This window comes from Pongo pygmaeus, chromosome 8 (genome assembly GCF_028885625.2).
Source record: "Pongo pygmaeus isolate AG05252 chromosome 8, NHGRI_mPonPyg2-v2.0_pri, whole genome shotgun sequence".
In the NCBI taxonomy this organism is placed as follows: Eukaryota; Metazoa; Chordata; class Mammalia; order Primates; family Hominidae; genus Pongo; species Pongo pygmaeus.
In genome coordinates this window covers 108673583-108700414 of record NC_072381.2, presented here as the reverse complement: position 1 = coordinate 108700414, position 26832 = coordinate 108673583, and the positions used below count along the sequence as shown (strand labels likewise).

Sequence of the window (26832 nt, the reverse complement as noted above, 5' to 3'; positions counted from 1 at the left end):
CATGAAATGAATGGAGCTGGTGGGAGGGGGGCGGGGGGAAGTATGTCTTTAGTAAGTTTAGTAAAGTAGAACAGTTGATAGCTACATTATAAAGTTGCTTTTATCGCTTCTGTTGGCTAAGATCAAGTGTATAAAGTTACTTTTAATGGAGATTTTCTTACTTGGGCTAGACTGGCCAAGGTCTCTGAAGAGGCCTAAGGAAGTTTGGATTTCCTTCATTGCTCCAAGAACCTTCTTGAAACTTGAAAATTAAGGTCATTTTTCTCAAATATTTATTGCCAATTCTTTACACGAGAATGCCTCTGAAAGCCTTTGAATGGGGGAGTTCCAGTTTCCATAGCAATGACTCCCTGACAGATATCTCCCTCTTCCATTTCATCAAGACCCAGCTGAGTCACTGTCACTGCCTACCAATCTCGACCGGACCTCGACCGGCTCGTCTGTGTTGCCAATCGACTCGGCGTGGCGTCGGTCGTGGTAGATAGGCGGTCATGCATACGAATTTTCAGCTCTTGTTCTGGTGACCTTTTGAATACGTCTTGTCTATAAAAGAAATTCATGCCTTTGTAAAATACACAGGTACTATAGATTAAGCTGCCTTTGCTATATATTCTTCCAGAGTTTTTTTAATACACTTACTATGTTTCTATTTCATTTACTGCAGTATTTTTCAAACTTTAGCATGCTTTAGAATTATCTAGAAGCCTTATTAAAATAGATTCCTGGACCCAGAGTTTCTGATTCAATAGGTAGGGCCTAAGAATTTGCACTAACAAGTTTCCAGTGATGCTAATGCTGCTGGTCTAGGGACAAGACTCAGAACCATTGACGTGCTTTATAAAATCCAGAAATAGGATTTTTTCTTACAAAATTGAACGTTACTTGGGACATCTTCCAATGTCAGTACACAAAGATCTGTGCATATTGTGTGTCGTTTAATGGAAACCATCATTTTTTAATCAGTCTTCTATAGATGGACTTTTAAGATTTTCATAAACAGTATTTAATTGACCATCTTTGAACCAACCACACACTGTGTTTCCACTTTGTAATATTTCAATAAGGGTAAATTCCTGGAGGAAAAAACCAGCTAGATGAAAGGGTATACTCATTTTATAATTCGATAGATACTGCCAAATTGCACTTTCTGAAGGTTGTACCAGTTTATTTTTTATTTACTTTTTTTTTTTTTTTTTGAGACGGCGTCTCACTCTGTGGCCCAGGCTGGAGTGCAGTGGCGCAATCTAGGCTCACTGCAAGCTCCGCCTCCCAGGTTCATGCCATTCTCCTGCCTCAGCCTCCCGAGTAGCTGGGACTACAGGCGCCCACCACCACGCCCGGCTAATTTTTTGTATTTTTAGTAGAGACGGGGTTTCACCGTGTTAGCCAGGATGGTCTCGATCTCCTGACCTCGTATCCACCCGCCTTGGCCTCCCAAAGTGCTGGGATTACAGGCATGAGCCACCGTGCCAGGCTGGTTTTACCAGTTTATACTCCAAGCAACAGAGAGAGAATTCTTAGTTTTCTCACATACTTAATACTACTACTTACCATAATTTTATTTTTGCTTGTTTGATGATTAAATATTGATCTCATTTTACATTTCTTTGACCAATAGGTTGGTTATCCTTTTATGGTTTTTTTTGGTTTTTGGCTTTTTTTCTTAATATTTTCCCTTCCCTGAGATGACTTAAATATTTCCCCATGTTTTCTTCCAGGACTTTTTGGTTTCACTATTTATATTTAAATCTTTTATCTATTTTGGTGGTGGTGCAAGGATTCCAGCTTCCTTACTACCACCAGTAGCTATTATTAACTCCATTTAATAAATTATCCCTTCTCCCTTCTCCAGTGGAGGTCCTAAATTACTTATAACAAGAAAAATTGTAAAAGTGGGGGTTGTAATTGAGCTGTTTAATTGATGGTCATCCGTTGAATGTTTGAAAAATACCAGCTCCAATTTTTGAGTAGCCTTAAAATGGATTAATTCAATGGACTGTGGTGTGATGGAGCCAGGAATGAAAATATTGAGCTGTATTGGGTCAGAGAATGAACTTAGCAGGGGCTATTGTGTGATTTGATGTATTCTGAGGTGTTCATGAAATAGCAATCAAGGTAAAATCCTACTTCCAAAAGCTTTTCTTATCGGGAAGGCTTTTTCCACCATCTTTGCTACTACTGTGTTGGGTGAGATATAGATAAAAATTTACAGTATTTATATACAGTGACCTTGAGTTTTTAGACTAAAACAAGACAAAATTTATTTACTTTTAAATTACATCCAAACCAATTTATTGTTGCTTTCTTTCTTTTTTTAAAAGATTGAAATCATGGCAGGCCCAGAAAATGATGCGCAATACCAGTTCACTGGTATTAAAAAATATTTCAACTCTTATACTGTCACAGGTAGACTGAACGTAAGTATTGATAACTTTAAGCAGTTATATTTTAAAATAATATAGATGAAACAAGAAGTCTTGTTTACTTTTTTCTTTCTTTCTCAGTGTGTACTGGCCACCTATGGAAGCATTGCTTTGATTGTCTTATATTTCAAGTTAAGGTCCAAAAAAACTCCAGCTGTGAAAGCAACATAAATGGTAAGAAGTTGACATTTAGACCTTTATAACTTAGCCATTTTGATGTTAGGATTTTTCCCTAACATTTAGTATAAAAATAAACCATTGTCATTTTGCAAAATTTATAGCATACAAGAAAAAAAAAAACAGAGGCCTAGTGTAGTGGCTCATACCTGTAATCCCAGCACTTTGGCAGGCCAAGGCGGGCAGATGACTTGAGCCCAGGAGTTCAAGACCAGCCTGGGCAACATTATGAAACCCCATCTCTACCAAAATACAAAAATTAGCCAGGGTAGAACTGCTTAAGTCCAGGAGGCAAACGTTGCAGTGAGCCGAGATCACGCCACTGCATTCCAGCTTGGGCGAAAGAGCAAAACCCTGTCTCAAAAAAAAGAAAAAGAGGCTGGGTGCAGTGGCTTGTGCCTGTAATCCCAGCAGAATGGGAGGCTGAGGCAGGCAGATCACCTGAGGTCAGGAGTTTGAGACCAGCCTGGCCAACATGGTGAAACCCCGTCTCTACTAAAAATACGAAAGTTAGCCAGGTGTGGTGGCAGGCGCCTATAATCCCAGCTACTTGGGAGGCTGAGGCAGGAGAATAGCTTGAGCCCAAGAGGCAGAGGTTGCAGTGAGCTGAGATCACGCCATTGCACTCCAGCCTGGGGGACACGAGCGAGACTTCGTCTCAAAAAAAAAAAGCGAGAAAAATATTGCCCATATCCCAAGACCCTAACAATTTTTGTTACATGTATTTTGTTTGGTTTCCAGTGACTATGATCATGTCTGTAATTTCGTCTTATACCAAATATATCTTTAATTTGAATGCATGTCTGTTTATAAATATATGAACTATTTCAGAAAGGAACTCTCGCTCCCATTAGAATTAGTAATACTACAATGAATGCTTTTGAGCATGAAGCCTTGTCTGTATCTAGGATTGTCATCTTAGGCAAAAGTGCTTTCCCAATTATGGGGTACCCAGCTTTGTAAATGGGTGTGTCTTTTGCCCAGCCAATGTGAAATGTAAGTATCTGGTTTTTGCTAATTTGATGAGTAAAAAAAATTGTGTTTCTTGCTTTCTGAAGGACATGTTTTTCTGTGTGTTTACTATTTGCATTTTTCTTGAAAATACAATTCATCCTATACATGTTTTTATTTATCAATTGGGTGACTTGGAAGCTCTTTATGTAATCATTAACCAACCTTTTATATCAGTTGCAAATATTTCTTTTTCTAGTTTCCAATTTTTATGTAATTCTATCTTTTCCTTAAATCCCCATAGGTTTTTCTTCTTATAATCCACCAACCCCCATTTGTCCATCCTTTAAATATCTGTTGTGTTGGCAATGGGTGATATGTGGAAAGCCCAAATGCCACATCTTCATCTGCTGTAGCTCTCCTTCACAGACTTTTTTTTTTTTCTTGAGATGGAGTTTCACTCTTGTTGCCCAGGCTGGAGTGCGATGGCATGATCTTGGCTCACTGCAACCTCTGCCTCCCGGTTCAAACGATTCTCCTGCCTCAAGCTCCTGAGTAGCTGGGATTACAGGCACACACCACCACGCATGGCTAATTTTTTTGTATTTTTAGTAGAGACGGGGTTTCACCATGTTGGTCAGGCTGGTCTCATACTCCTGACCTCAGGTGATATGCCCACCTTGGCTTCCCAAAGTTTTGGGATTACAGGCGTGAGCCACCACACCCAGCCCGGATATTTTTGAGACTCTAGCTCTGTTGCCCAGGCTGGAGTGAAGCAGTGCGATCTCGGATCACTGCAACCTCTGCTTCCCGGGCTCAAGTGACCCTCCCGCCTCAGCCTCCTGAATAGCTGGGATTTCAGGTGCATGCCACCACACCCAGTTAATTTTTGTATTTTCTTTTGGTAGACAGGGTTTTGTGATGTTGCCCAGGCTGCTCTCAAACTCCTGGGCTCAAGTGATCCACCTGCCTCAGTCTCCCAAAGTGCTGGGATTACAGGCATGAGCCACTGTGCCTGGCCTCTTCTATGCTTAAGAGCTTTGCCAGTCTCAAAACAGTTGGCCTTAGGGACTGCATATCCCAGAATGCAGTGATCACTGGCTTGTTCCTGACAAACAGGTAGTATTTTGCCCAATTTTTTATATTAATTACCTCGTAACTTCAGGAGGGTGGTAGTATCCCCATTACAAAAATGGAGAGGCTGGGCGTGGTGGGTCACGCCTGTAATCCCAGCACTTTGGGAGGCTGAGGTGGGTGGACCACCTGAGATCAGGAGTTCGAGACCAGCCTGGCCAACATAGTGAAACCCCATCTCTACTAAAAATACAAAAATTAGCCAGGCGTGGTGGCAGGCACCTGTAATCCCAGCTACTTGAGAGGCTGAGGCATGAGAATCACTTGAACCCAGGAGGCAGAGGTTGCAATGAGCCGAGATTGTGCTGCTACACTTCATCCTGGGGGATAGAGTGAGACTCTGTCTCTGAACAAAAAAAAAAGATGTTACTTTATATGCTAGACTTTTCCAATAGTATATCTTTAGGATCATACTAAATTGTTGGTAGCTTATTTGTTAAAGGTGGAATGTTAGGTTAAAATGTATTAATCTGAGGCCAGGCACAGTGGCTTACACCTGTAATCCCAGCAGTTTGGGAGGCTGAGGCAGGTGGATCACTTGAGGTCAGGAGTTCAAGACCAGCCTGACCAACATGGTGAAACCCTGTCTCTACTAAAAAATACAAAATTAGCCGGGTGTGGTGGCACATGCCTGTAATCCCAGCTACTTGGGAGGCTGAGGCAGGAGAATCACTTGAACCCGGGAGGCGGAGGTTGCAGTGAGCCGAGATTGCGCCATTGCATTCCAGCCTGGGCAACAAGAGCAAACTCTGTCTCAGAAAAAAAAAAAAGTATTAATCTGAGATACACTTTAATTTTTTTGGTGTTACGTCTTTGACAATCTAATAAATTCACATTCAGTTTCAGTGGGTTCATGTTATCTTAGTAATTCTTGAATGTCTTAAGAGTAAAGCTGACCACATTTGTATCTAAACTGTTTGCTTTGTTTATAGGATTTTAAACTGTCTACGGTTCTTAACCTCATCTGTTAAGTTCCCATGCCTGGAGAAGCTAATGCCAACTCATCATGTGATAATTCAATTTGTACAATAAATTATGAACCTGGAAAAGCTGGTTGTCTTTATTTACAAGATATCAAAAATATAAAAACTGTACAAAATGCAACAAAGGCAAAAACTGGCAGTGACTTGGTCTAAATCTTTTAGTTTCCCAAAGCAAGGCTCAGTACTGGAGGTAAGCAACTGAAATGTCTGTCTGACTTCAAGTGTACTAGGTTGTATTTAGCTGTTTTAGCTGAAGTAGAACATGGAAGCTAAATTTCACCTGGTTTATCGAGTGTTTGGGTGCACTCAAAACTCAACAGGTATATAAATTCAGATGTCAGTGGGTGGCTGTACTTCATCTAGATCTAAGAAAGGAACCCTACCTAGTTACATACATTCCACTAATCATGGGCCAAGAAAAAAAAAGTTAGCAGATCATTTAACATAGTTTTTGAGTGCCGTACAGTAACTACGTTTTTACAGCAGAAACATACATGCTTATAGGATTCTTCAGCTAAAATTCAAGATGATAGTATATTTCTGAATTTGAATCTTGAAGCAGGATGAATTATTGAAATCAACTTTTTTTCTAAATGTAATAAATTAAAATAGCATTTGAACAGAAAATGCATAGTTTCCACACAATCCAAAGCACCATAAATGTCCCCTCCATGATCATAATACCTCTTATTCAACTAACGGAAATTAGTCAAATGTGGTTGCTATAGAAACGTGGAACTGTCCCGTTCAGATTTTCCAAGCAGCATACTTCCAGATCCATATAGACAAAAACATTCTCTGTAGCTTAAATATTAATCACTGAGGTATTTGCTTTTAGTCTCCCTTTTTAAAAACAGTAGCTTCCAAAAGGTCTTTAATACCGATGGTTTATTGTGGACTATAAGCTCCTGCAGCTAGAACTAGGTTTCTTCGAGTAAAATGAAGGTGTACAACTGGTGTTGATTTGGTCATATATGTTCCCAACAATAACTCCTGTGAATTCTCAGGTAAATTTATATGCCCAGTGGCTGTAGTAAAGTCATCAGTCTCTAAATCTTCAAAGGCTTTGATAGCATCCCATAATCGAACTGTATTATCCATTGAACCTAAGAGGAAGTCAAAGGAAACCATTAGTTGCATCCATCATATTTACATTCGGACATTTTGTCCAGTACACTATGTATTTACTGTACATTTTGGGTGAAAAATCTAAACTTGACCAACAACTCTATTCCTTCCTAAGGAGCATTTCAAGTGGTACTTTAACCTGAGAAGTGATTCATGTAGGGTGACACTCTGGAATCATAGCTAAAGGGAAGTAAAACCTAAAACATAAGGACTTAGTATTGCAATCGTCAACACTGTTTCCTCTTAACATAGCATTTACCGTAAAGCCATTAATAGTCATTTACCTGATGCCAAAATTTCACCATCTCTACTAAACCTAAGTGAACAGACTGTATCAGTGTGGCCTTTTAATTCTCCAACCATCAAACCATGTCCAATATCCCAAAGAAGCACTCTGCCATCTGTTGCTCCTGTAGCCAGGAATCTCCCATTGGGAGAAAATGTCAAGGAATGAATTGGTCCCTAGAAAAAAGTTCATAGAAAGGATCAAACTAGGAAAATAAGACAAAATTTTAAAGTTTTGTAGTAAGAATGGTATCTTTAAAATTTATGTGTCACTTGTTTAAAAAATATTTTTATTTTGAAAGCAACCTTGGATGCTGGAATAATAAGAGTGTAAAATACCTTGTGTCCAGTGAAGATCCTTACACAGTTACCATTCAGGACGTCCCAGAGCCGCACAGTTCTGTCTGCAGAGCCCGTAGCAACATAATTAGAATTTGGATGGAATCTGGTACAATTCACATCAGCAAGATGGCCGGCAAATATTCTTAAAGGCTGATAGTGGTCTGTAGCCCAGAGCCTTTTATAAAGTTATTGAAAGCAAAAGATGACAATTAGTAGATAGCTGTGAAATGCCAAAAATCTATACAAAATAAATACAGAAACATCCATATGAAAAGTTAGTTCTGAGGGGAAGAAAAATGAGACTAACAGTCCTAAGAGTTCATCTGGTACAATTTTTTTTTTTTTTTAAGCTGAGGTCTTGGCCAGGCGTGGGGGCTCACGCTTGTAATCTTAGCACTTTGGGAGGCCGGGGCATGCAGATCACGAGGTCAGGAGTTCGAGACCAGCCAGACCAACATGGTGAAACCCCGTCTTTACTAAAAATACAAAAAATTAGCCGGGCATTGTGGCGCACGCCTGTAATCCCAGCTACTCAGGAAGCTGAGGCAGGAGAACTGCTTGAACCCAGGAGGTAGAGGTTGCAGTGAGCCGAGATGGCAACACTGCACTCCAGCCTGGGTAACAGAGCGAGACTCTGTCTCAAAAAAAAAAAAAAAATGCTGAGGTCTTGCTCTGTTGCCCAAGCTGAATTCAAACTCGGTTCCAGCAATCCTCCCACCTCAGCCTCCCCAGTAGCTGGGACTATAGGTGTGTACCACTGTAGCCAGCCAAAACTTAAGTTCTAGAACTCCAATTCTCTGTATATTCTTCTTCCTCCCCTATTCCTAGTCTAAACCACAGAAAAGTATTTTCCCCTAGTTCTGGCCACCAAATAGTTGTTTTGAGACAGTCTCACTCTGTCATCCAGGCTAGAATGCCGTGGTGCAATCTCGGCTCACTGCAACCTCTGCCTCCTGGGTTCAAGCAATTCTGCCTCAGCCTCCTGAGTAGCTGGGACTACAGGCACGTGCCACCACACCCTGCTAATTTTTGTTTTTTTTCAGTAGAGACAGGGTTTCGTCATGTTGGCCAGGCTGGTCTGGAACTTCTGGCCTCAAGTTATCTGCCCTCCTCGGCCTCCCAAAGTGCTGAGATTATAGGTGTGAGCCACTGCACCTGGCCAAATAGTTTCTAACCTGAACTACCTTAACCTCAACTTCTAAGCAGATGACAGAGAAACATAAAGGTGCTCACAGTGGTATGGAAGACAAGGTTAAGCATCTGATGGGGGTGGGAGGGAGGATTTAACTATTTTTTAAAAACCAAGATTTATATAGATGTAATTGCAGATATAATAATACTCCTGCCTCAATTTCTTTTCTTTTTTTTTTTTTTTTTTTTTGAGATGAAGTCTCGCTCTTGTCCCCCAGGCTGCAATGGCGCGATCTCGGCTCACTGCAACCTCTGCCTCTCGGGTTCAAACGATTCTCCTGCCTCAGCCTCCTGAATAGCTGGGATTACAGGCGGCTACCACCACGCCCGGCTAATTTTTGTATTTTTAGTAGAGATGGGGTTTCACCATGTTGGCCAGGCTGGTCTCAAACTCTTGACCTCAGGTGATCCATCCACCTCGGCCTCCCAAAATGCTAGGATTACAGGCATGAGCCACTGCGCCCGGCTCCAATTTCAAATAAGTTATAAATGCAAAAGCTTCTCAGAAAGTTGATCCTCAAGAATGGAAGTGTAAATGAATTTGGCTGGCTGTGTAATTCCCAACAAGAAACCATTCTATTCATTGAATAGACCCAGTCATAAGATCACAGTGTTCTTACCGAGCTACTCGGTCATGGCCCCCTGACACAAAATAATATCCATATGGAGAAAATTGGGTGTCCCATACTGGATAGTTGTGTCCTTTATATCCCACCAAACAAGTAAATGTTTGAAGACTCCACAATCTAACAGTTCCGTCCTCTGAAGAGGAAAGCAGATAGTTCCTGAGAGAAGAAAAGGTGATATATTTGACTCCCAGAGTAACCTTTGGTCACCTGCCCAGTTTTATATACATTTGAATACATTAAATATTTTATATACATTTGAATATTTTATATACACTTGACTAAATTAAATATACCTAACATGCTACATCTCACTTTTAATTCATACACACAATTCACAGTAGGTATCAATCGAAAGAACTAACCAAACTAATGTTAACCCTGACACTCTACATATACCAAGCACCTAATGAATGAGGTAATATGATACAAAAACTTAGGGAAAATCACAGTTCTTCACAAGAAAAAAATACCAGGGGTAATTAACAAAGTATAGTCAAATAAGGTCAATTGAGAAAGTTTAAGAAATGTAATATGTCACTTAAAATTCAACAATTTTTGACCCTAAAATAAAGATGCTATTTTCCCATGCTGTGTAAGCTATGTAAGAATTAAAAAGGAAATGTCTTTTGAAGAAAAAAAAAAACACTACAGACATGCTAATAATTCTCTACCTGTTTCAAGGATAAACACAAAAGGTTGATAGAAGGTTATTACAATTTTCACTGAAATCAGATGTTTCCCTCAAATAAAAATGTATCATCTGGCAAAACCTTACCAAGCAACAAAAAACCTAATTCTCAAAGTTTCATAATGATGAAACCTTGATGGATGGAAAGCTATTATCTTTTTTTCTTTTCTTCTTTTTTTGAGATGGAGTTTTGCTCTTATCACCCAGGCTGGAGTGCAGTGGTACAATCTCGGCTCATTGCAACCTCTGCCTCCCAGGTTCAAGTGACTTTCCTGCCTCAGCCTCCCAAGTAGCCAGGATTACAGGTGGGCGCCACCACACCCTGCTAATTTTTGTACTTTTAGTGGAGACGGGATTTCCCATGTTGGCCAGGCTGGTCTCAAACTCCTGATCTCAGGTGATGTGCCTGTCTTGGCCTCCCAAAGTGCTGGGATTACAGGCATGAGCCACCGTGCCCGGCCTGAAAGCTATTATCTATCCAAGGAATATACTGACGGTATTATGAATACAAAACGCCCTCCCCCCATTTTTACAGTGTTAGAGATCATGAAAAACAGGCAAATATCTATACACACAGGATGACATGGTAATCATATACCTAAAGGGAAGCAAACCAATTTCGAATTTCCTTTTTCATTTACTCTTAGTACTTTTGATTATAGAAAGATAAATCCTCAATTACTAGCTAATATGCCATTAATGTCAGGAATTTGTCTTAAATTTCATGAAGCAGCCAGAAGACACAATGCAGGGACCCAATGAAGCAATTCAACCCCTAATGGAGTTCTATAAAATTAAAGCTTTGGTTGGTTATTTACCATTGGGTAACAAATAAAAATAATTTTTAAAAAAAAAGAAAATATTAAAGCTAATTTTTAAAACCAGTAAGCCCTGAAACTGTGCATTTTGATTCTATAAATTTGAGTATACAGGCCGGGCACAGTGGCTCACGCCTGTAATCCCAACACTTTGGGAGGCTGAGGTGGGCAGATCACCTGAGGTTGAGAGTTCAAGACCAGCCTGACCAACATGGAGAAACCCCATCTCTAATAAAAAAATAAAATTAGCCAGGTGTGGTGGTGCATGCCTGTAATCCCAGCTACTCAGGAGGCTGAGCCAGGAGAATCGCTTGAACCCAGGAGGCGGAGGTTGCGGTGAGCCGAGATCACGCCATTGCACTCCAACCTGGGCAACAAGAGCGAAACTCTGTCTCAAAAAAAAAAAAAAAAGTGAGTATACATTAAATTGCTACCATGTACAAACACCAGGATTCAAAGATGAATTAGCAAATGGCAAGATTCCAAAAGATAATGAACGTCAGACAACCATGAGATTTTTATCAGAATTTTCCCAGCATTTGCATAATGTTTCCAGTAGTTAACTTTTATATAATTTCAATATAACATAGCAGTATTTAATTTTTATTGTTTGTATTTTACCTATCTGGACTGAAGCTGGCTCCATAGACAGGCCCACTGTGACCATACAAAATCTTCAACTCACTTGCTGTTTTCTCATCCATGATTCTTTCTAAGACATCATCTGATTCTTTGTCTATGAGACTAAGATCTAAAATGGTCCAGAAATATTGATGTTTTAAAAGTACATTCATCAAAACTTTTAAAGTAATCATATCACAGTTCAGGAGAGGAATTAACATTTGAAAATTTCCTCCTATATACCAACCACACTTTGCTAATCCCTCTAAATTAGGCAGTATCATCTCAGCGTGTAAGAGAAGAAACTGACGTTCAGAACAGATAATTTGCTAAAGTGCACACAGCTACTCAGTGTGGGAACCAGGACTGAAACTCAGTTTTGCCCACTATGCCACAGTGTTCCACAAAAATGAAAACTATGGGCCAGGCATGGTGGCTTACACCTGTAGTCTCAGAATTTTGGGAGGCCGAGGCGGGCAGATTGCTTGAGCCCAGAGGAATTCGAGACCAGCCTGGACAACATGGAGAAACCCTGTCTCTACAAAAAATAAAAAATTAGCCAACGTGGTTGCACACACCTGTAGTCCCAGCTTCTCAGGAGGCTGAAGGGGGAGGATCACTTCAGCCCAGGGATTAGAGGCTGCAGTGAGCCGTGATCATACCACTGCATTCGAGCCTGGGCAACAGAGTGAGACCCCATCTAAAAAAAATTTAAAAATTAAAAAAAAAAAACCTATGGAAATATTAAAATAATTTAAAATATATTGTTTTATTTAAATAATATTGTTAGTAAAAAACTTTATTTCAGGCCGGGTGTGGCAGCAGGAAAATCGCTTGAACCCGGGAGGCAGAGGTTGCAGTGAGCCACCTATAATTCCAGCACTTTGGGAGGCCAGACAGGTGGATCACCTGAGGTCAGGAGTTCGAGACCAGCCTGGCCAACATGGCGAAACCCTATCTCTACTAAAAATACAAAAATTACCTGGGCATGGTGGTGGGCACCTGTAATCCCAGCTACTGGGGAGCTGGGGAGGCTGAGGCAGGAAAATCCCTTGAACCTGGGAGGTAGAGGCTGTAATGTGCCAAGACTGCACCACTGCACTCTAGCCTGGGTGACAGAGCAAGACTCTGTCTCAAAAAAACAAAAAGTAAAAAACTTTCAAATAAAATCCTGACCTTATTTGTTCTTTTTTAGCCATTTTTATGACTAAAACAGGAAGTACCATCCCTTATTTAAAGATTTTTTAAGATTTACAAGCAATCATAAAATGTTAGATTTTTAAGTTTTTTAGCTTAATACTCACTCATTCTACAGATGAGAAAACTGAGGCCTAAAGAAATTAAACCAGTCTAGCACCCCAGTCACTCCAAAGCTTTTCACTGTTGGGAATGTTAGAATCTTGAGTTAAAGTAAAATCAAGTGAATTTCTGTAAAGAACACAATCTCCTGTGTATTTTCCGTGGAATCAAGATTGGTATAGACTAATGGCAAGTTCACATTCCAAAAGGTCATCTCAGTTACCTGATGCTTGTTTGACACTACGAAGCTTTTTGGGTGTTACAGACCACACTCTGACAGTTGAATCTGCAAAACCTCCAGCAATCAGACTAGAATCATCAGTGACATCCACTGCAGTGAGACCCTGCCAATAAAAGGGTTAGACTAAACAATACTATTTTAGGGTATTTAGAGATAGGAAGCAAATGTTAATCATTTTCACACTCTACTAAATATATTCTCAATTCTCTATTTTAAAGAATATATAAAGACTTTTAAAATTCTTGATTTAAAATATTAGCCAAGCGCAGGGGCTCATGCCTGTAATCCCAACAATTTGGGAGGCTGAGGCAAGTGGATCACCTGAGGTTAGGAGTTCAAGACCAGCCTGGCCAACATGGTGAAACCCCATCTCTACTAAAAATACCAAAATTAGCCAAGCAGGGTGCTGGGCACCTGTAATCCCATCTACTTGTGAGGCTGACGCAAAAGAATCACTTGAACCCAGGAGGCAGAGGTTGCAGTGAGCCGAAATCGTGCCACTGCACTCCAGCCTGGGCGACAGAGTGAGACTCCAACTCAAAAAAAAAAACAAAAACAAAAATAAAATATTAAGTTTGGCCGGGTGTGGTGGTTCACGCCTGTAATCACAGCACTTTAGGAGGCTGAGGCGGGTGGATTGCCTGAGCTCAGGAACTCAAGTCCCGCCTGACCAACCTGGTGAAACCCCGTCTCTACTGAAAATACAAAAATTAGCTGGGCGTGGTGGCTCATGCCTATAATCCCAGCTACTCAGGAGGCTGAGGCAGGAGAATCACTTGAACTGGGAGGCGGAGGTTGCAGTGAGCCCAAATCGCACCACCGCACTCCAGCCTGGGTGTCAGAGTGAGACTCCATCTCAAAAAATTAAATTAAATTAAAATAATGAAATAAAGTAAAGTTTATATAGCTGGGCACGGTGGCTCACGCCTGTAATCCCAGCACTTTGGGAGGCCGAGGTGGCCAGATCACTTGAGGTCAGGAGTTCAAGACCAGCCTGGGCAACACGGCAAAATCCTGTCTCTACTAAAAATACGAAAATTAGCCAGGCATGGTAGAGGGTGCCTGTAATCCCAGCTATTCAGGAGGCCGAGGCTGAGGCACAAGAATCGTTTGAATCCGGGAGGCAGAGGTTACAGTGAGCCGAGATCTCACCTCTGCACTCCACCCTAGGTGGCAGCACAAGACTCTGTCTCAAAAAAAAAAAAAAAAAAAAAAAATTGATAAATAAGTTTACATAAGTACTTAAACCAAATTCAACAGAAATGAACCACAATTTGCTCCTCCTCAAAGGCTAGCAGAATTCTGATCAGTGAAACAAATGCCATTAAACATTGCCTTCTATCTATTCTGTGCAGTATCCAATTCTCTCTTCCTGAATGCTGTCTTTAAATTGTATTAAGAGTTTAACGGCCAGGCGCGGTGGCTCATGCCTGTAATCCCAGCACTTTGGGAGGCTGAGGCAGGCGGATCACAAGGTCAGGAGATCGAGACCATCCTGGCTAACACGGTGAAACCCCGTCTCTACTAAAAATACAAAAAATTAGCCGGGCGTGGCGGCGTGCACCTGTAGTCCCAGCTGCTGGGGAAGCCGAGGCAGAAAAATGGCATGAACCTGGGAGGCGGAGATTGCAGTGAGCTGAGATTACGCCACTGCACTCCAGCCTGGGCGACAGAGCGAGACTCTGTCTCAGAAAAAAAAAAAAAAAAAAAAAAGGAGTTTAAATAACGAAACTCCATTTTAGCTAATACATTTGTTTGTCTCTTAATGGTAAATCATCATCCTACATGACTCTCCAGGCAGAAATCGCCCAATTTTTTTACCAACCTGGTAAGCATTGAGAAATGTATAGAAACAAATGGAGGGTAAGCAGTCTGGCCCAAGGCGCACTCGTTTGGTGGTTTCTTTCATATTCATTATCTTATCCAACTTATCTGAATCTTTCAACTCAGGAAGAGGGATTCTGTGAAAGAAAAAGAGAGTCAAAATTACCTTTTGACTATTAACAAACTTGAACTCTCTATAACATGTTGTCTCATACCTCCACACACAAGTTCCTGAAGTTTTTTCCTCACCTGTTCTGAGGTGGAGCATTGGGATCTTGTTTTTTGCTTTTGGATCCAATACTATCTTTTTTAGGCTTCTTCTTTTTAGGTTTTCCTTCTTCATTTTCTCCCTCTTCATCCTCATCATCCAAAGGTACCTCAATTTCTGGTTCTTTTAATAAACCAAAAAATACCTACAAGTCAAAAGAGCCAACATTTTTAAAATTATTTATTCATTAATACACCCATTTTACATCTTGATAGGATAAATCACAATTACAAAATAGTAATTTACACTCTGAGGCAGGGTTCTGTACTTGTCTACCCAATAGCCATTCTCCCCTTTTTCCTTACTAACAGAACCCTGATTTTATTGGAGTAGCAATGTGCTCAGTTAAATCATTTCTGTTCCCAGGCTCCCTTTCAGCTAGGATTGTCCATATAAGTATATTGGGTATGGTTGTATCAAAAAAATATTGTTTTCCTGATTAAAAAGGGAAAGCTTCAGCAGAGATATGCCTTTTGTCCTCCCCCTTCTTCCTTCTTGGAACGGAGCTGCAATGCTGAAACTGCAACAGCCATTTGTGAGCACAAAGAAGAAAGCCACATTCTAAAGATGATGGATCAGAAACCAGAAGGAGCCAGGGACCTTGATGGCACTGTGGAGCCTTCATGCCAGCCCTGGAGGGCCTTCCTCTGAAATTCATTTTATGGGAGAAAAATTGTTTCAGCCACTGCATTCAGGGTTCCATAAAATGCAACCATACCCAAATTGTCACATAAAAACATCAACCTTAGAACACAAAATTTTATATACAGTATAAAATTGTTTCCAAGCGGCCAGGTGCAGTAGCTCACGCCTGTTATCCCAGCACTTTGGGAGGCGGAGGCGGGTGGATCATCTGAGGTCAGGAGTTCGAGACCAGCCTGGCCAACATGGTGAAACCCTGTCTCTACTAAAGTAAATACAAAAATTAGCCGGGTGTGGTGGCGTGTGCCTCTAATCCCAGCTACTCGGGAAGCTGAGGCAGGAGAATCACTTGAACCCGGGAGGTGGAGGTTGCAGTGAGCTGAGATCACGCCACTGCACTCCAGCCTGGGTGACAAGAGCAAAACTCCGTCTCAAAACAAACATACAAAAAGAATTGTTTCCAAGCTAGCTATAAGAAAAATGTGTAACTTATGTAGATGGAAATGCTACAATTTTTCATAATCTGCATTACAGAGTTCTTAGGTTCATTCCCATACCTTTGATTTGTTTGCCTCTCGTTTAGCCTCTCCTGCCAAACTTCCCACCATCGCATCTATCTGTTGCTTACTACGCGGCATCCCATCAAAGATGTCAATGTAGAGGTGCTCCTGAACTATGTTCCATATCTGATTGTTCTGTTTCTCCTGAAGATGCCTCTTCAAGAGTTGGTACGAGTCACGGGAAATACGCAGAACAAATTTACTTGTTCGAAAATCCAACATGGTCTCATTCCCTTTCATGTGTTCCTTTTTGGTAAGACTAGATAATACTCGTAGGTCATCCTGGTAATAACATTCCTGATCTCCATGGAACCTGTTTCAGTGATTTTAAAAAGTCATTTTTCAATGTAATCATTAAGGGATCTGCCTTTCCCCCATATACTTATAAACCATCCCAGAATATTTTCAATGTAGTAGTCTAAATAATCCTGAACTGAGCTGTAGGATAAGAAGTAACTCATTTCAAAATGACTATAATTCAGTTTCTGAATTTATTCTAAAAATGAACAAATGTAATTCTCTAATGAAATGTATCACAAACATTTTAAGAAAAGAACTTAAATATCCTAAGTGAAAAATAATATACCCACCATTGGTAGACAGTTTCTTTAGAATGGAGACATTTAAAAGAAACTGGTAGACATTTGAAAATATAAGAACCCTTGCTTTACTAAATGTTATGGTTTCTCAAAACCCACTTTTAAAAGTTTTATTATGAAAATTTCAAAGGTATACAAAAGTATAATGAACTCAATGTACACAGTACTCAGCATCTCAACAATAATCAATACATAACATTCTCATAAAACCCATCATTTTTAATGATTTCCTATATTCATTGGAAACATATACCAGACATTTTTAAAATATCAATACTTTAATATGATCACTAAACAACAAAGTGGAAGTACTCATTGTTGATACCAAACAATGAGTACTTCCACTTACTCACTATTACCAAAGACAATAAAATAAAGCCTTTAGCCTTGATAACAACTAGTAAACTTAAATGTACTTTTGTTTTTACAACTCTTAATTTTCCTAAAAAAGTAAAATTAAAGACAATATATTTGGCATTCACTAAAAACAGCAATCAATCCAAAAACATTTTTAAAACAATAACTAAACATATTAGGGCTCCAGCTCTGATAAACACATAGCCAACAGATTTCTAAACTGTTAACTATGTTACCCCATTACAACTCATCAATATATGATCTAAGATTCGAATAAAATTAGAAATCTCAGCCTCTTATATCAGTAACTGCCCATTATCCTCCTGTGGTGATGGGGTCCTGGCAAGCGGTGAGACTGTCCATAATGGGAAGACAGAGAATCCCCTATGATATTCCAGCTTCCTATGTGGGGAGACAGCTACACCATGAGACTGGAAGAGCAAAAAGGTTTTCCCTTCTTTTTTAGAGACAGGTTCTTGCTCTGAAGCCTAAGCTGGAGTGCAGTGGTTCAATGCAGTCTCAAACTACTGGGCTCAGGGGTTCCTCCTGCCTCAGTCTCCCGACTAGCTAGGACTGCTGTGCCACCATACTCCACTAATTTTTGTTTACGCAATCTCAGCTCACTGCAACCTCCACCTCCAGGGCTCAAGCAATTCTCATGCTTCAGCCTCCTGAGCAGCTGGGACTACAGGCACGCGCCACCATGGCCAGCTAATCTTTTGTATTTGAGTAGAGATGGGGTTTCACCATGTTGGCCAGGACGGTCTCGAACTCCCAAGCTCAGGCAATCTGCCCGCCTTGGCTTCTCAAAGTGTGGGATTACAGGCATGAGCCACTGTGCCCGGCTCAATTTTTGTTTACTTTTTGTAGAAGCAGGATCTCGCTCTTTTGCCCAGGCTGTTTTTGATTTTTTAAGTGACAGTGTCTATGTTGCCAAGGATGGAGTGTTTAGATGACAGTACTTTAAAGAGAAATTAGCTTCTAGAGTAGAAGTTCTGTCATCAGCCTTTCTTTTTTTTTTCAAAAGCACTTGGCTACAGAACATTTTGCTTTATATACTTCCTATTAGGCATCCTAGTATAATGAATTTACTATAATGGCATAGAAGCCAGGGGTGCTAAGTTCTACTGTTCCTCTATTACTACTACCCTGTGTTAAGTGATAAATCTTGACTTCAGGCTCTACTGCTTGTATTAAACATTTCTCATTCAGGCCAGGCCCGGTGGCTCACACCTGTAATCCCAGCACTTTGGAAGGCCAAGGTGGGCAGATCACCTGAGGTCGGGAGTTCAAGACCAGCCTGACCAACATGAAGAAACCCTGTCTCTATTAAAAATACAAAATTAGCCAGGCATGGTGATGCATGCCTGTAATCCCAGCTACTTGGGAGGCTGAGGCAGGAGAATTGCTTGAACCTGGGAGGTGGAGGTTGCAGTGAGCCGAGATGGCACCACTGCATGCCAGCCCGGGTGACAAGAGCAAAACTCCATCTCAAAAAAAAAAAAAAAAAAAAAAAAATTTATTCACACTGCTAAGCACGGCCTCCTTTTTTTTTTTTTGAGATGGACTTTCACTCATCACCAAGGCTGGAGGGTAATGGCGCAATCTCAGCTCACTGCAACCTCCGCCTCCCGGATACAAGTGATTCTCCTGCCTCGGCCTCCCAAGCAGCTGGGATTACAAGTGTCCGCCACCACGCCCGGCTAATTTTTGTATTTTTAGTAGAGACAGGGTTTTGTTATGTTGCCCAGGCTGGTCTCGAACTCCTGACCTCAGGTGATCTGCCCACCTCAGCCTCCCAAAGTGCTGGGATTACAGGCGTGAGCCACCACACCTGGCCTGCCTCCTTCTTAAATACTCCTTTCCCTTGGCTTCTATAACTCAACTCTCCCCTGGTTTTCTTCCTGTGTATCTCTTCTACTTGGCCATTAAATTTGGAGCTCCTTGGGCCTAGCCCACTGACTGACTTATTTCATACTATCCCCTAGTCAACCTCATCCATATCCATCAATATTGCATACAACTCCAATTAATAGTTCTAGTCCCCACCTCTCTTCTGAGCTCTCATATATCATCTACCTATCAACTTGACATTTCTTAAATGAGTCAAAGGCATATTCAAATCAGAACTCAAAATTATTCCAAGGCCTGACAAATCAAGTCCTCTTCTAGGGTTTTCTGTGTCAGGAATTGGCTCCCCTATCCAGCTAGAGCGGCCAGAAAACTGGAGATTTCAATGATATCTCCATCTCTCTCACTTCCATAGCTAATCTATCAAGTGTCTCATGACTTTGTCTACTTCTCTTCACCTCCACCACAACCTAGTCCAGTGTTTCTCAACAAGGGTGCTACTAGCATTTTGGGCAGGATAATTCTTTGTAAAGTGGGACTACCTAGGTGCATATATTAGAACATTTAGTATTCCTGCTCCTCCGCCCAGTCATTATGACAACCAAAAATGCCTCCACACATTTTCTCTTTTTTTTTTTTTTTTTTTGAGACAGGGTCTCACTCTTGTCATCTAGGCTAGAGTGCACAGATGTAATCTCAGCTCACTGCAACCTCCATCTCCCAGGTTCAAGCGATTCTCCAGCCTCAGCCTCCCAAATAGCTGGGATTACAGGAGTGAGCTACCACACCCAGCTAATTTTTGCATTTTTTTGAAGAGACTGGGTCTCACCAGGCTGGTCTCAAACTCCTGAGGTCAGAGTGATCCACCCGCCTCAGCCTCCCAAAGTGCTAGGATTAAAGGCGTGAGCCGCAGCGACGGGCCACCTCTACACATTTTCAAATGGTCTAGCGGAAGGAGCAATTCCACCTCCAGTTGAGAACCACTGCAATAACTTCCAAAACTTGTCCCTATAGTCATTCTATCCTCCATTTGTTTTCCCCACTGCATAAAGGTCCTTTCAAAGTATATATCTAATAGTGACAAGGTCCTTTAACGACTCTGTAGCAATGTAGCAAAAAGGCTTCACTCTCCCCAAATATCCATTTTTCCTGGCTTCCTCCATAAAAGAAAACCTGAATATCAGCTGGGCACATAAACGCCTAGGTAAAGACCATATTTCTTATTTCCCTTGTAGCTAGGTGTGGCCACTGACTGTTAAGATATAAAAGGAAGAAGTGTGTGAAGTTTCCGTGTGCCCTACCTGCTGACTGGCACACTGATGTGACTGCTTAGAGCAGGAAAACCATCTTATGCCACCAGGTGGAAATTGCATGAAAAGCATGGGAGAGCAACGAGACTGAGGGAGCTTGGGGCCCTGGTAATGAAGAACCCACCACACCAATCCCGAATGTCCCACCTTTATGAGAAAAATAAATAAACTTTTATTGTATTTAAACCTCTGTTGTTTGGGTTCTCAGTTACTCTTATTCTAATCTAATCCTAACACTGCTTCTTAGTTTTCTTAAGATAAAGGCAAAAATAAACTTTTATTTATGCCATTGTTGATGAGTTTTCAGTGACTCTCAACGAAATCTAATCCTACCCAATACAACTCCCTACTGCTCTTAGGATAAACAAAGACCCTCAACATGGCCCAAAAACCTGCCTATTCTTTTTTTTCAATGCCTTCACTTTAACAATAGAACCTGCCTACTGTTCCAGTCCCTAACCAATTCCCAGCTTCATGGTATACCACACCCCCATCCCATTCTCTGCTCCAGCTACCCTGGCCATCTTTCAGCCTCTGTACCTACCAGGATCCTTCCCACCAGAGAGCTTTTACACATGCTTTTCCCTCTTCTCTTCATCTGGTTAACTCCTACCTAATCTTCAGATCTCAGATCTCACTTCAAGTATCATTTCCTCTGGAAGCCTTCTCTGACTTCTCCAGCTAGATTAAACCCCACATTTTAAGTTCTCATAGCCTCAGGTACCTCTCCTTCACAACGTACTTTTTAAGTCTCAGTCTTACATTTTTGTGGTTACAGATGTGAACATATATGCACGTACACACACACTACGTGTGTATATATATGTAAAAATTTACATACTTCTCAAAGAATGACTTTGCTTCATTCTCATGTTGATTGTAGACTAGCTCCAAGTACATGTGCACAAACAGAGGATAAAAGAGTTGGGATAACTCTGCCCGATGGCAGTCCAGGGAACATTCAATGAAGTGTTTCAGTCCACTATAGTATTCTTCATACATTGTGGGATCTCCTTGTTGGTTGTAGGCTGACAACACGGCACTGACATCTGGCTGGTCTTCCACAGCAACACTTCCAACTATTTAAAAAACAAAAAACTTTTAAGAAAATGACCTATTATGACCATGTGACTATGGCTGTATTGTTAAGGCCCAGAGGTGAGTTGTTTCTCAGATTGTTGTCTCTTTCTTCCCACTGTCTCTTCCTCAACACAATCACATAATATATATATTTTTTTTTTTTTTTTTTGAGAGGGAGTCTCGCTCTGTCGCTAGGCTGGAGTGCAGCGGGGAGATCTCGGCTCACTGCAACCTCCACCTCGCAGGCGAGTGTCTTGCCTCAGCCTCCCAAGTAGCTGGGACTACAAGCGTGCGCCACCATGCCCAGCTAATTTTCATATTTTCAGTAGAGACAGGGTTTCATCATATTGGCCAGGATGGTCTCGATCTCTTGACCTTGTGATCCTCCCGCCTCGGCCACCCAAAGTGTTGGAATTACAGGCATGAGGCACCGCACCTGGCCCACATAGTTTTTTTTTTTTTTTCTTTTCCTTTTGAGATGGAGTTTCACTCTTGTCGCCCAGGCTGTAGTGCAATGGCACCATCTCGGCTCACTGCAACCTCCCCATCTCGAGTTCAAGTGATTCTCCTGCCTCAGCCTCCTGAGTAGCTGGGATTACAGGCATGCACCACTATGCCCAGCTAATTTTTGTATTTTTAGTAGAGATGGGGTTTCACTATGTTGGCCAGGCTAGTCTCAAACTCTGACCACAGGTGATCCACCTGCCTCCCAAAGTGCTGGGATTACAAGTAAGAGCCGCCGGGTGCGGTGGCTCCCGCCTGTAATCCCAGCACTTTGGGAGGCCGAAACAGGTGGATCACAAGGTCGGGAGATTGAGGCCATCCTGGCTAACACAGTGAAACCCCGTCTCTACTAAAAACACAAAAAATTAGCCAGGCGTGGTAGTGGGCGCCTGTAGTCCCAGCTACTCAGGAGGCTGAGGCAGGAGAATGGCGTGAACCCGGGAGGCGGAGGATACAGTGAACCGAGATCACGCCACTGCACTCCAGCGTGGGTGACAGAGCGAGACTCCATCTCAAAAAAAAGAGTACGAGCCACCGTGCCCAGCCATAATCTTTTAATGGAATTTTTTTCACTTGTTTCAGTCACCCAAACCGAAACCCGTCAGCACATCCATATCTTAAGATAACAATAACAGGCCAACACGGTGGCTCACACCTGTAATCCCAGCACTTTGAGAGGCTGAGGTGGGCAGATCACAAGGTCAGAAGTTCGAGACCAGCCTGGCCAACACGGTGAAACCCCGTCTCTACTAAAAATACAAAAATTAGCTGGGTGTGATGGGACGTGCCTGTAATCCCAGCTACTCAGAAGGCTAAGGCACGAGAATCACTTGAACCCAGGAGGCAGAGGTTGTAGTGAGCCAAGACCGTGCCACTGCACTCCAGCCTGGTGACAGAGCAAGACTCCGTCTCAAAAAAACAAGCAAACAACAAAAAAAAAAACAATAACAAGGAGTCAGTATTTCTCCTGGAACTACCTTATGTAAAAGACAAATTGTATAAAAGATGATATGTGCAAATCAAACAACTACATTAACTTTCTCTCAATGCTCTGTGCAAATGGCACCCACCACGACTAAGCCATGCACTGCAGTAACATTCCCAGCTCTCTGAGCCACCCAAGCACTGTGTAACATTCTTGTAACATATCCTATCCTGTGTTCCCTTCACATTATATACATCTCTTACCCTTTATAAAATATAAGTACTTAACGGTGGGAAGGACCATGCCTTATTTATATCTTCAAAAGATAGTTATATGCTTACGACAATTTCCATAACCACCATTTCAAAACAGAAAACGTAAGTATTTATTGGTAATACAGCACCACCTAACAATACATCTGTCAATTAAATCAGAATTTGGTTGTTGGAAATTTTTGTAAGTTGCCATTATAGTACACTTTGCTGTTTACTGCACAAATGTGATAATTTCTTTGGTTACTCTGATGGCCTCTTTTACTGATTTCTCAGTTATGATCTATAATTAGGTCAAGTTTCTGAAGAGATCTGAGATTACAGCAAAATAACCAACAATATAATTCATCTTATAGTTCATTCACAAAATTCAACATTCAAAAAAGATTTCTTTTTTTTTTTTTTTTTTTGTAAAGACGGAGTTTTGCTCTGTCACCCATGCCAGAGCGCAATGGCTTGATCTCGGCTCACTGCAACTTCTGCCTCCTGGATTAAAGTGGTTCACCTGCCTCAGCCTCCTGATTAGCTGGGACAACAGGCACATGCCACCACGCCCAGCTAATTTTTTTGTATTTTTAGTAGAGATGGGGTTTCACCATGTTGGCCAAGCTGGTCTTGATCTCCTGACCTCAAGTGATCCACCCGCCTCGGCCTCCCAAAGTGCTGGGACTACAGGCGTGAGCCACCGCGCCCGGCCTTCAATCACATCTGCACACATTTCTATTTATGGATTACAATGAGGTATGAATACAATGCTATGTGTGAATACTTCATTTCTGGCAATGCTGCAAAAATTAGGCGTCATACAGACTAATTTGGCTAAAAGCTCTGCACTGGGTAATTCAATAAACATTTATTGTTAGCTCAGGATCACCTTTGAGACCTTATATTGTATATGAGTTTTACTGCATGGATTTGTGACAACAGTTGCTGGGAGAAAGGAGGGGCTCAGGTTTCAGGGACATATACAGAGGCATAAACTTATCCATACCAAACATTTTACATATATATATTATAAGTGCCTCAAGTGGCCGGGCACGGTGGCTCATGCCTGTAATCCCAGCACTTTGGGAGGCCAAGGCAGGTGGATCACAAGGTCAGGAGATCGAGACCATCCTGGCTAACACGGCGAAACCCCGTCTCTAATAAAAATACAAAAAAAATTAGCCAGGCGTGGCGTCACGCGCCTGTGGTCCCAGCTACTCGGGAGGCTGAGGCAGGAGAATCGCTTGAACCTGGGAGGCGGAGGTTGCAGTGAGCCAAGATCACACCACTGCACTCCAGCCTGGCCGACAGAGCGAGACTCCATCAAAAAAAAAAAAAAAAAAAAGCCTCATAACCACTCATTTAAAAGAGAGAGGAAATTCAACATGAGAATGACTTGCCTCCTGACAATATTAATGTAAAAAAAAAATTTTTTTTTTTTTTTTGAGACAGAGTCTCGTTCTATCACCCAGGTTGGAGTGCAGTGGCGCCATCTTGGCTCACTGCAACCTCGGCCTCCCAGGATCAAGTGATTCTCCTGCCTCAGCCCCTCAAGTAGCTGGGATTACAGGCATGCGCCACCACGCCCGGCTAATTTTTGTTATTTCTAGTAGAAAGGGGGTTTCGCCATGTTGGCCAGGCTGGTCTCAAACTCCTGACCTCAGGTGATCCACCCGCCTCAGCCTCCCAAAGTGCTGAGATTTACAGGCATGAGCCACCACGCCCGGCCAACATGAAGGTAAAAAAAATTAAAAAGTAAAAAAATAATGGCAATCAGCATCACACAAGTAAATGCAGCAAAGACAAAAAGGTCTGTCCAATGCCCATGCCTAAACACATGGCTCTCAAGCTGCCATATGTCAATACTCCTTAGAAGCACTTATTCAAAAGTGAAGATTCCCAGATTCCACCTCTAGAGGACCTGATTCACTAAGTCTGAAGTGATGCCCAGGAACCTGCATCCTCCAAAGACTTAACACTGGTGGTACTCAGCCCATATATATTTTTAAAGTTTCAGCCGGGTGCGGTGGCTCATGACTGTAATCCCTGCACTTTGGGACGCCGAGGTGGGTGGATCACGAGGTCAGGAATTCAAGACCAGCCTGAGCAATATGGCGAAACCCCGTCTCTACTAAAAATATTTTTTTAAAAATAAGCCGGGCGTGGTGACGCGTGCCAGTAGTCCCAGCTACTCGGGAGGCTGAGGCAGGAGAATCGCTTAAATCCGGGAGGCAGAGGTTGCAGTGAGCTAAGATCACGCCACTGTACTCCAGCCTGGGCGACAGAGCAAGACTCCGTCTCAAAAAAAAAAAAAAAAAAAAGAAAAAGAAAAAACTTTTCAACTTTTAGCTGAGATTCAGGGGGTACATGATGTGCAGGACTGTTACAAGTGTATATTGTATGGCGGCCGGGCGCGGTGGCTCACGCCTGTAAATCCCAGCACTTTGGGAGGCCGAGGCAGGTGGATCATCTGAGGTCAGGATTTCGAGACCAGGCTGACCGACATGGTGAAAGCCCGCCTCTACTAAAAATACAAAAATTAGCTGGGCTTGGCAGTAGGAGCCTGTAGTCCCACCTACTCGGGAGGCTGAGGCAGGATAATCGCTTGAACCTGGGAGGCGGAGGTTGCAGTGAGCCGAGGTCGCACCACTGCACTCCAGCCTGGGCAACAGAGCAAGTCTCCGTCTCAAAAAAAAAAAAAAAAAAAAAAAAAAAAATTATATAAAATATTTATTAACACATCTTTTAAGAGGAACTAAAGAAATAAAGAGAGAATAAAGTACTTATAGTACCTAAAGTACGCTAGTACGAAACCGTACAAACACTGTTAGTGTCATGCGGACCTGCCCAAGGCTCAAAAGCCCAAATGAGAGGAAAGGGACCAAAAGCGTGAAGGTCCCCGCCTCTCCGCGCTCACCTTCCCCATACATCCCTCTGCTCAACAGCTCTCCTCAGCCTCTCGCTGGAACTGACAGCTCGGAAGGGGGTTTGACTGCGCAGCCGGCGCACTAGAGAAAGGGGCGGGCATGTGGCCCTAGAGGCGGGCCCAGGAAATTCAAAACAAGCCCGCAGAGGTGCAGGCCTGCCAGCCCCTGCCTTACCGGCTTGCTCCCCTTCGCGGCGGCCGTGCCTACCCGGGACCCCACGGCTCACCTTTACCCGGAGCCGCAGGACCTGAGGCTGAACCTGAGACGACCGTGGCCCCCGAAGCGCCAGTGCCCGGAGGGTCGGGGGCCGCAGGGCCAGGGGCCGAGGCGGTCACCCGGCTGAGAAGCGCGCTGGTCACCTCAGCGCCGGCGCTGTCCACCTCTCCCGGGGCTCCGGAGCCCGCTACTGCCTCCTCCAGCAGCCGGGCCTCACGGCGCAGCGCCTCTTCGGCCTCGCGGAGGTTGCTCTGCCGTAGGAACTGCAGCACGGCCAGTAGAGTCTGTCGGTCGTGCGGAGCGCCGGCGTCCGGAGCAGCAGCAGGCACCGGGGCCGCCCCCGCCGGGGCAGCGGCGGAGACAGCCACCGTGGGCTTGGGGGTCCCGCCATCCCCGCCAGTGGACGACGACGCCGCAACGTTCCCGCCGCCGCCGTTGGGGCCGTTGTTGGTAGTGCCGCCGCTACCCTCGCCTGCGCCGTCCCCCGCCTGCGGAGGTAGCAGCGTTGGCGGTCCCTCAGGCTCTAGCTTGACCGCCACCTCCGTCTGCTCCTCCGCCAGCGCCGCCATCTTGCGGCTGAGCCACCTCGCGCCGTCAAGCGT

General features: G+C 42.8%; 2 protein-coding genes across 4 annotated transcripts in view; one reads left to right on the top strand and one right to left on the bottom strand.

The window, feature by feature from the left end:
• Nucleotides 1-5734, top strand: part of ATP5MK (ATP synthase membrane subunit k) — a 7546-nt gene extending 1812 nt beyond the window's left edge. The window contains exons 1-4 of one of the 3 annotated variants that reach the window (XM_054436520.2): nt 382-579; nt 2322-2417; nt 2505-2597; nt 5618-5734. In XM_054436520.2, the coding sequence (XP_054292495.1) occupies nt 2331-2417; nt 2505-2594 (177 nt within the window). In that variant the 5' untranslated portion in view covers nt 382-579; nt 2322-2330 and the 3' untranslated portion in view covers nt 2595-2597; nt 5618-5734. Of the gene's footprint in view, nt 1-381; nt 580-2321; nt 2418-2504; nt 2731-5617 lie in introns of those variants that run through there. The other 2 variants (XM_054436522.1, XM_063670227.1) reach the window with 2 other exon arrangements.
• TAF5 (TATA-box binding protein associated factor 5) lies at nt 5719-26832 on the bottom strand. The gene is made up of 11 exons (XM_054436519.2): nt 26241-26832; nt 21163-21400; nt 16202-16517; nt 14984-15147; nt 14736-14871; nt 12893-13013; nt 11371-11500; nt 9235-9399; nt 7421-7598; nt 7081-7258; nt 5719-6774 (listed from the first exon to the last, which is right to left on the bottom strand). Exons 1-11 carry the CDS (start codon nt 26797-26799, stop codon nt 6557-6559), a joined length of 2403 nt encoding a protein of 800 aa, XP_054292494.1. The 5' UTR covers nt 26800-26832; the 3' UTR covers nt 5719-6556.

Coding starts and splice junctions, on each gene's coding strand:
- TAF5 (XM_054436519.2), bottom strand. CDS start 26,799: ATGGCGGCGCTGGCGGAGGAGCAGACGGAGGTGGCGGTCAAGCTAGAG. Junction 14,872..14,983: donor AATGCTCCACCTCAGAACAG/GTGAGGAAAAAA, acceptor TTTCTTTCACAG/AATCCCTCTTCCTGAGTTGA. Junction 6,775..7,080: donor TGGTGAAATTTTGGCATCAG/GTAAATGACTAT, acceptor ACTTCCTCTTAG/GTTCAATGGATAATACAGTT.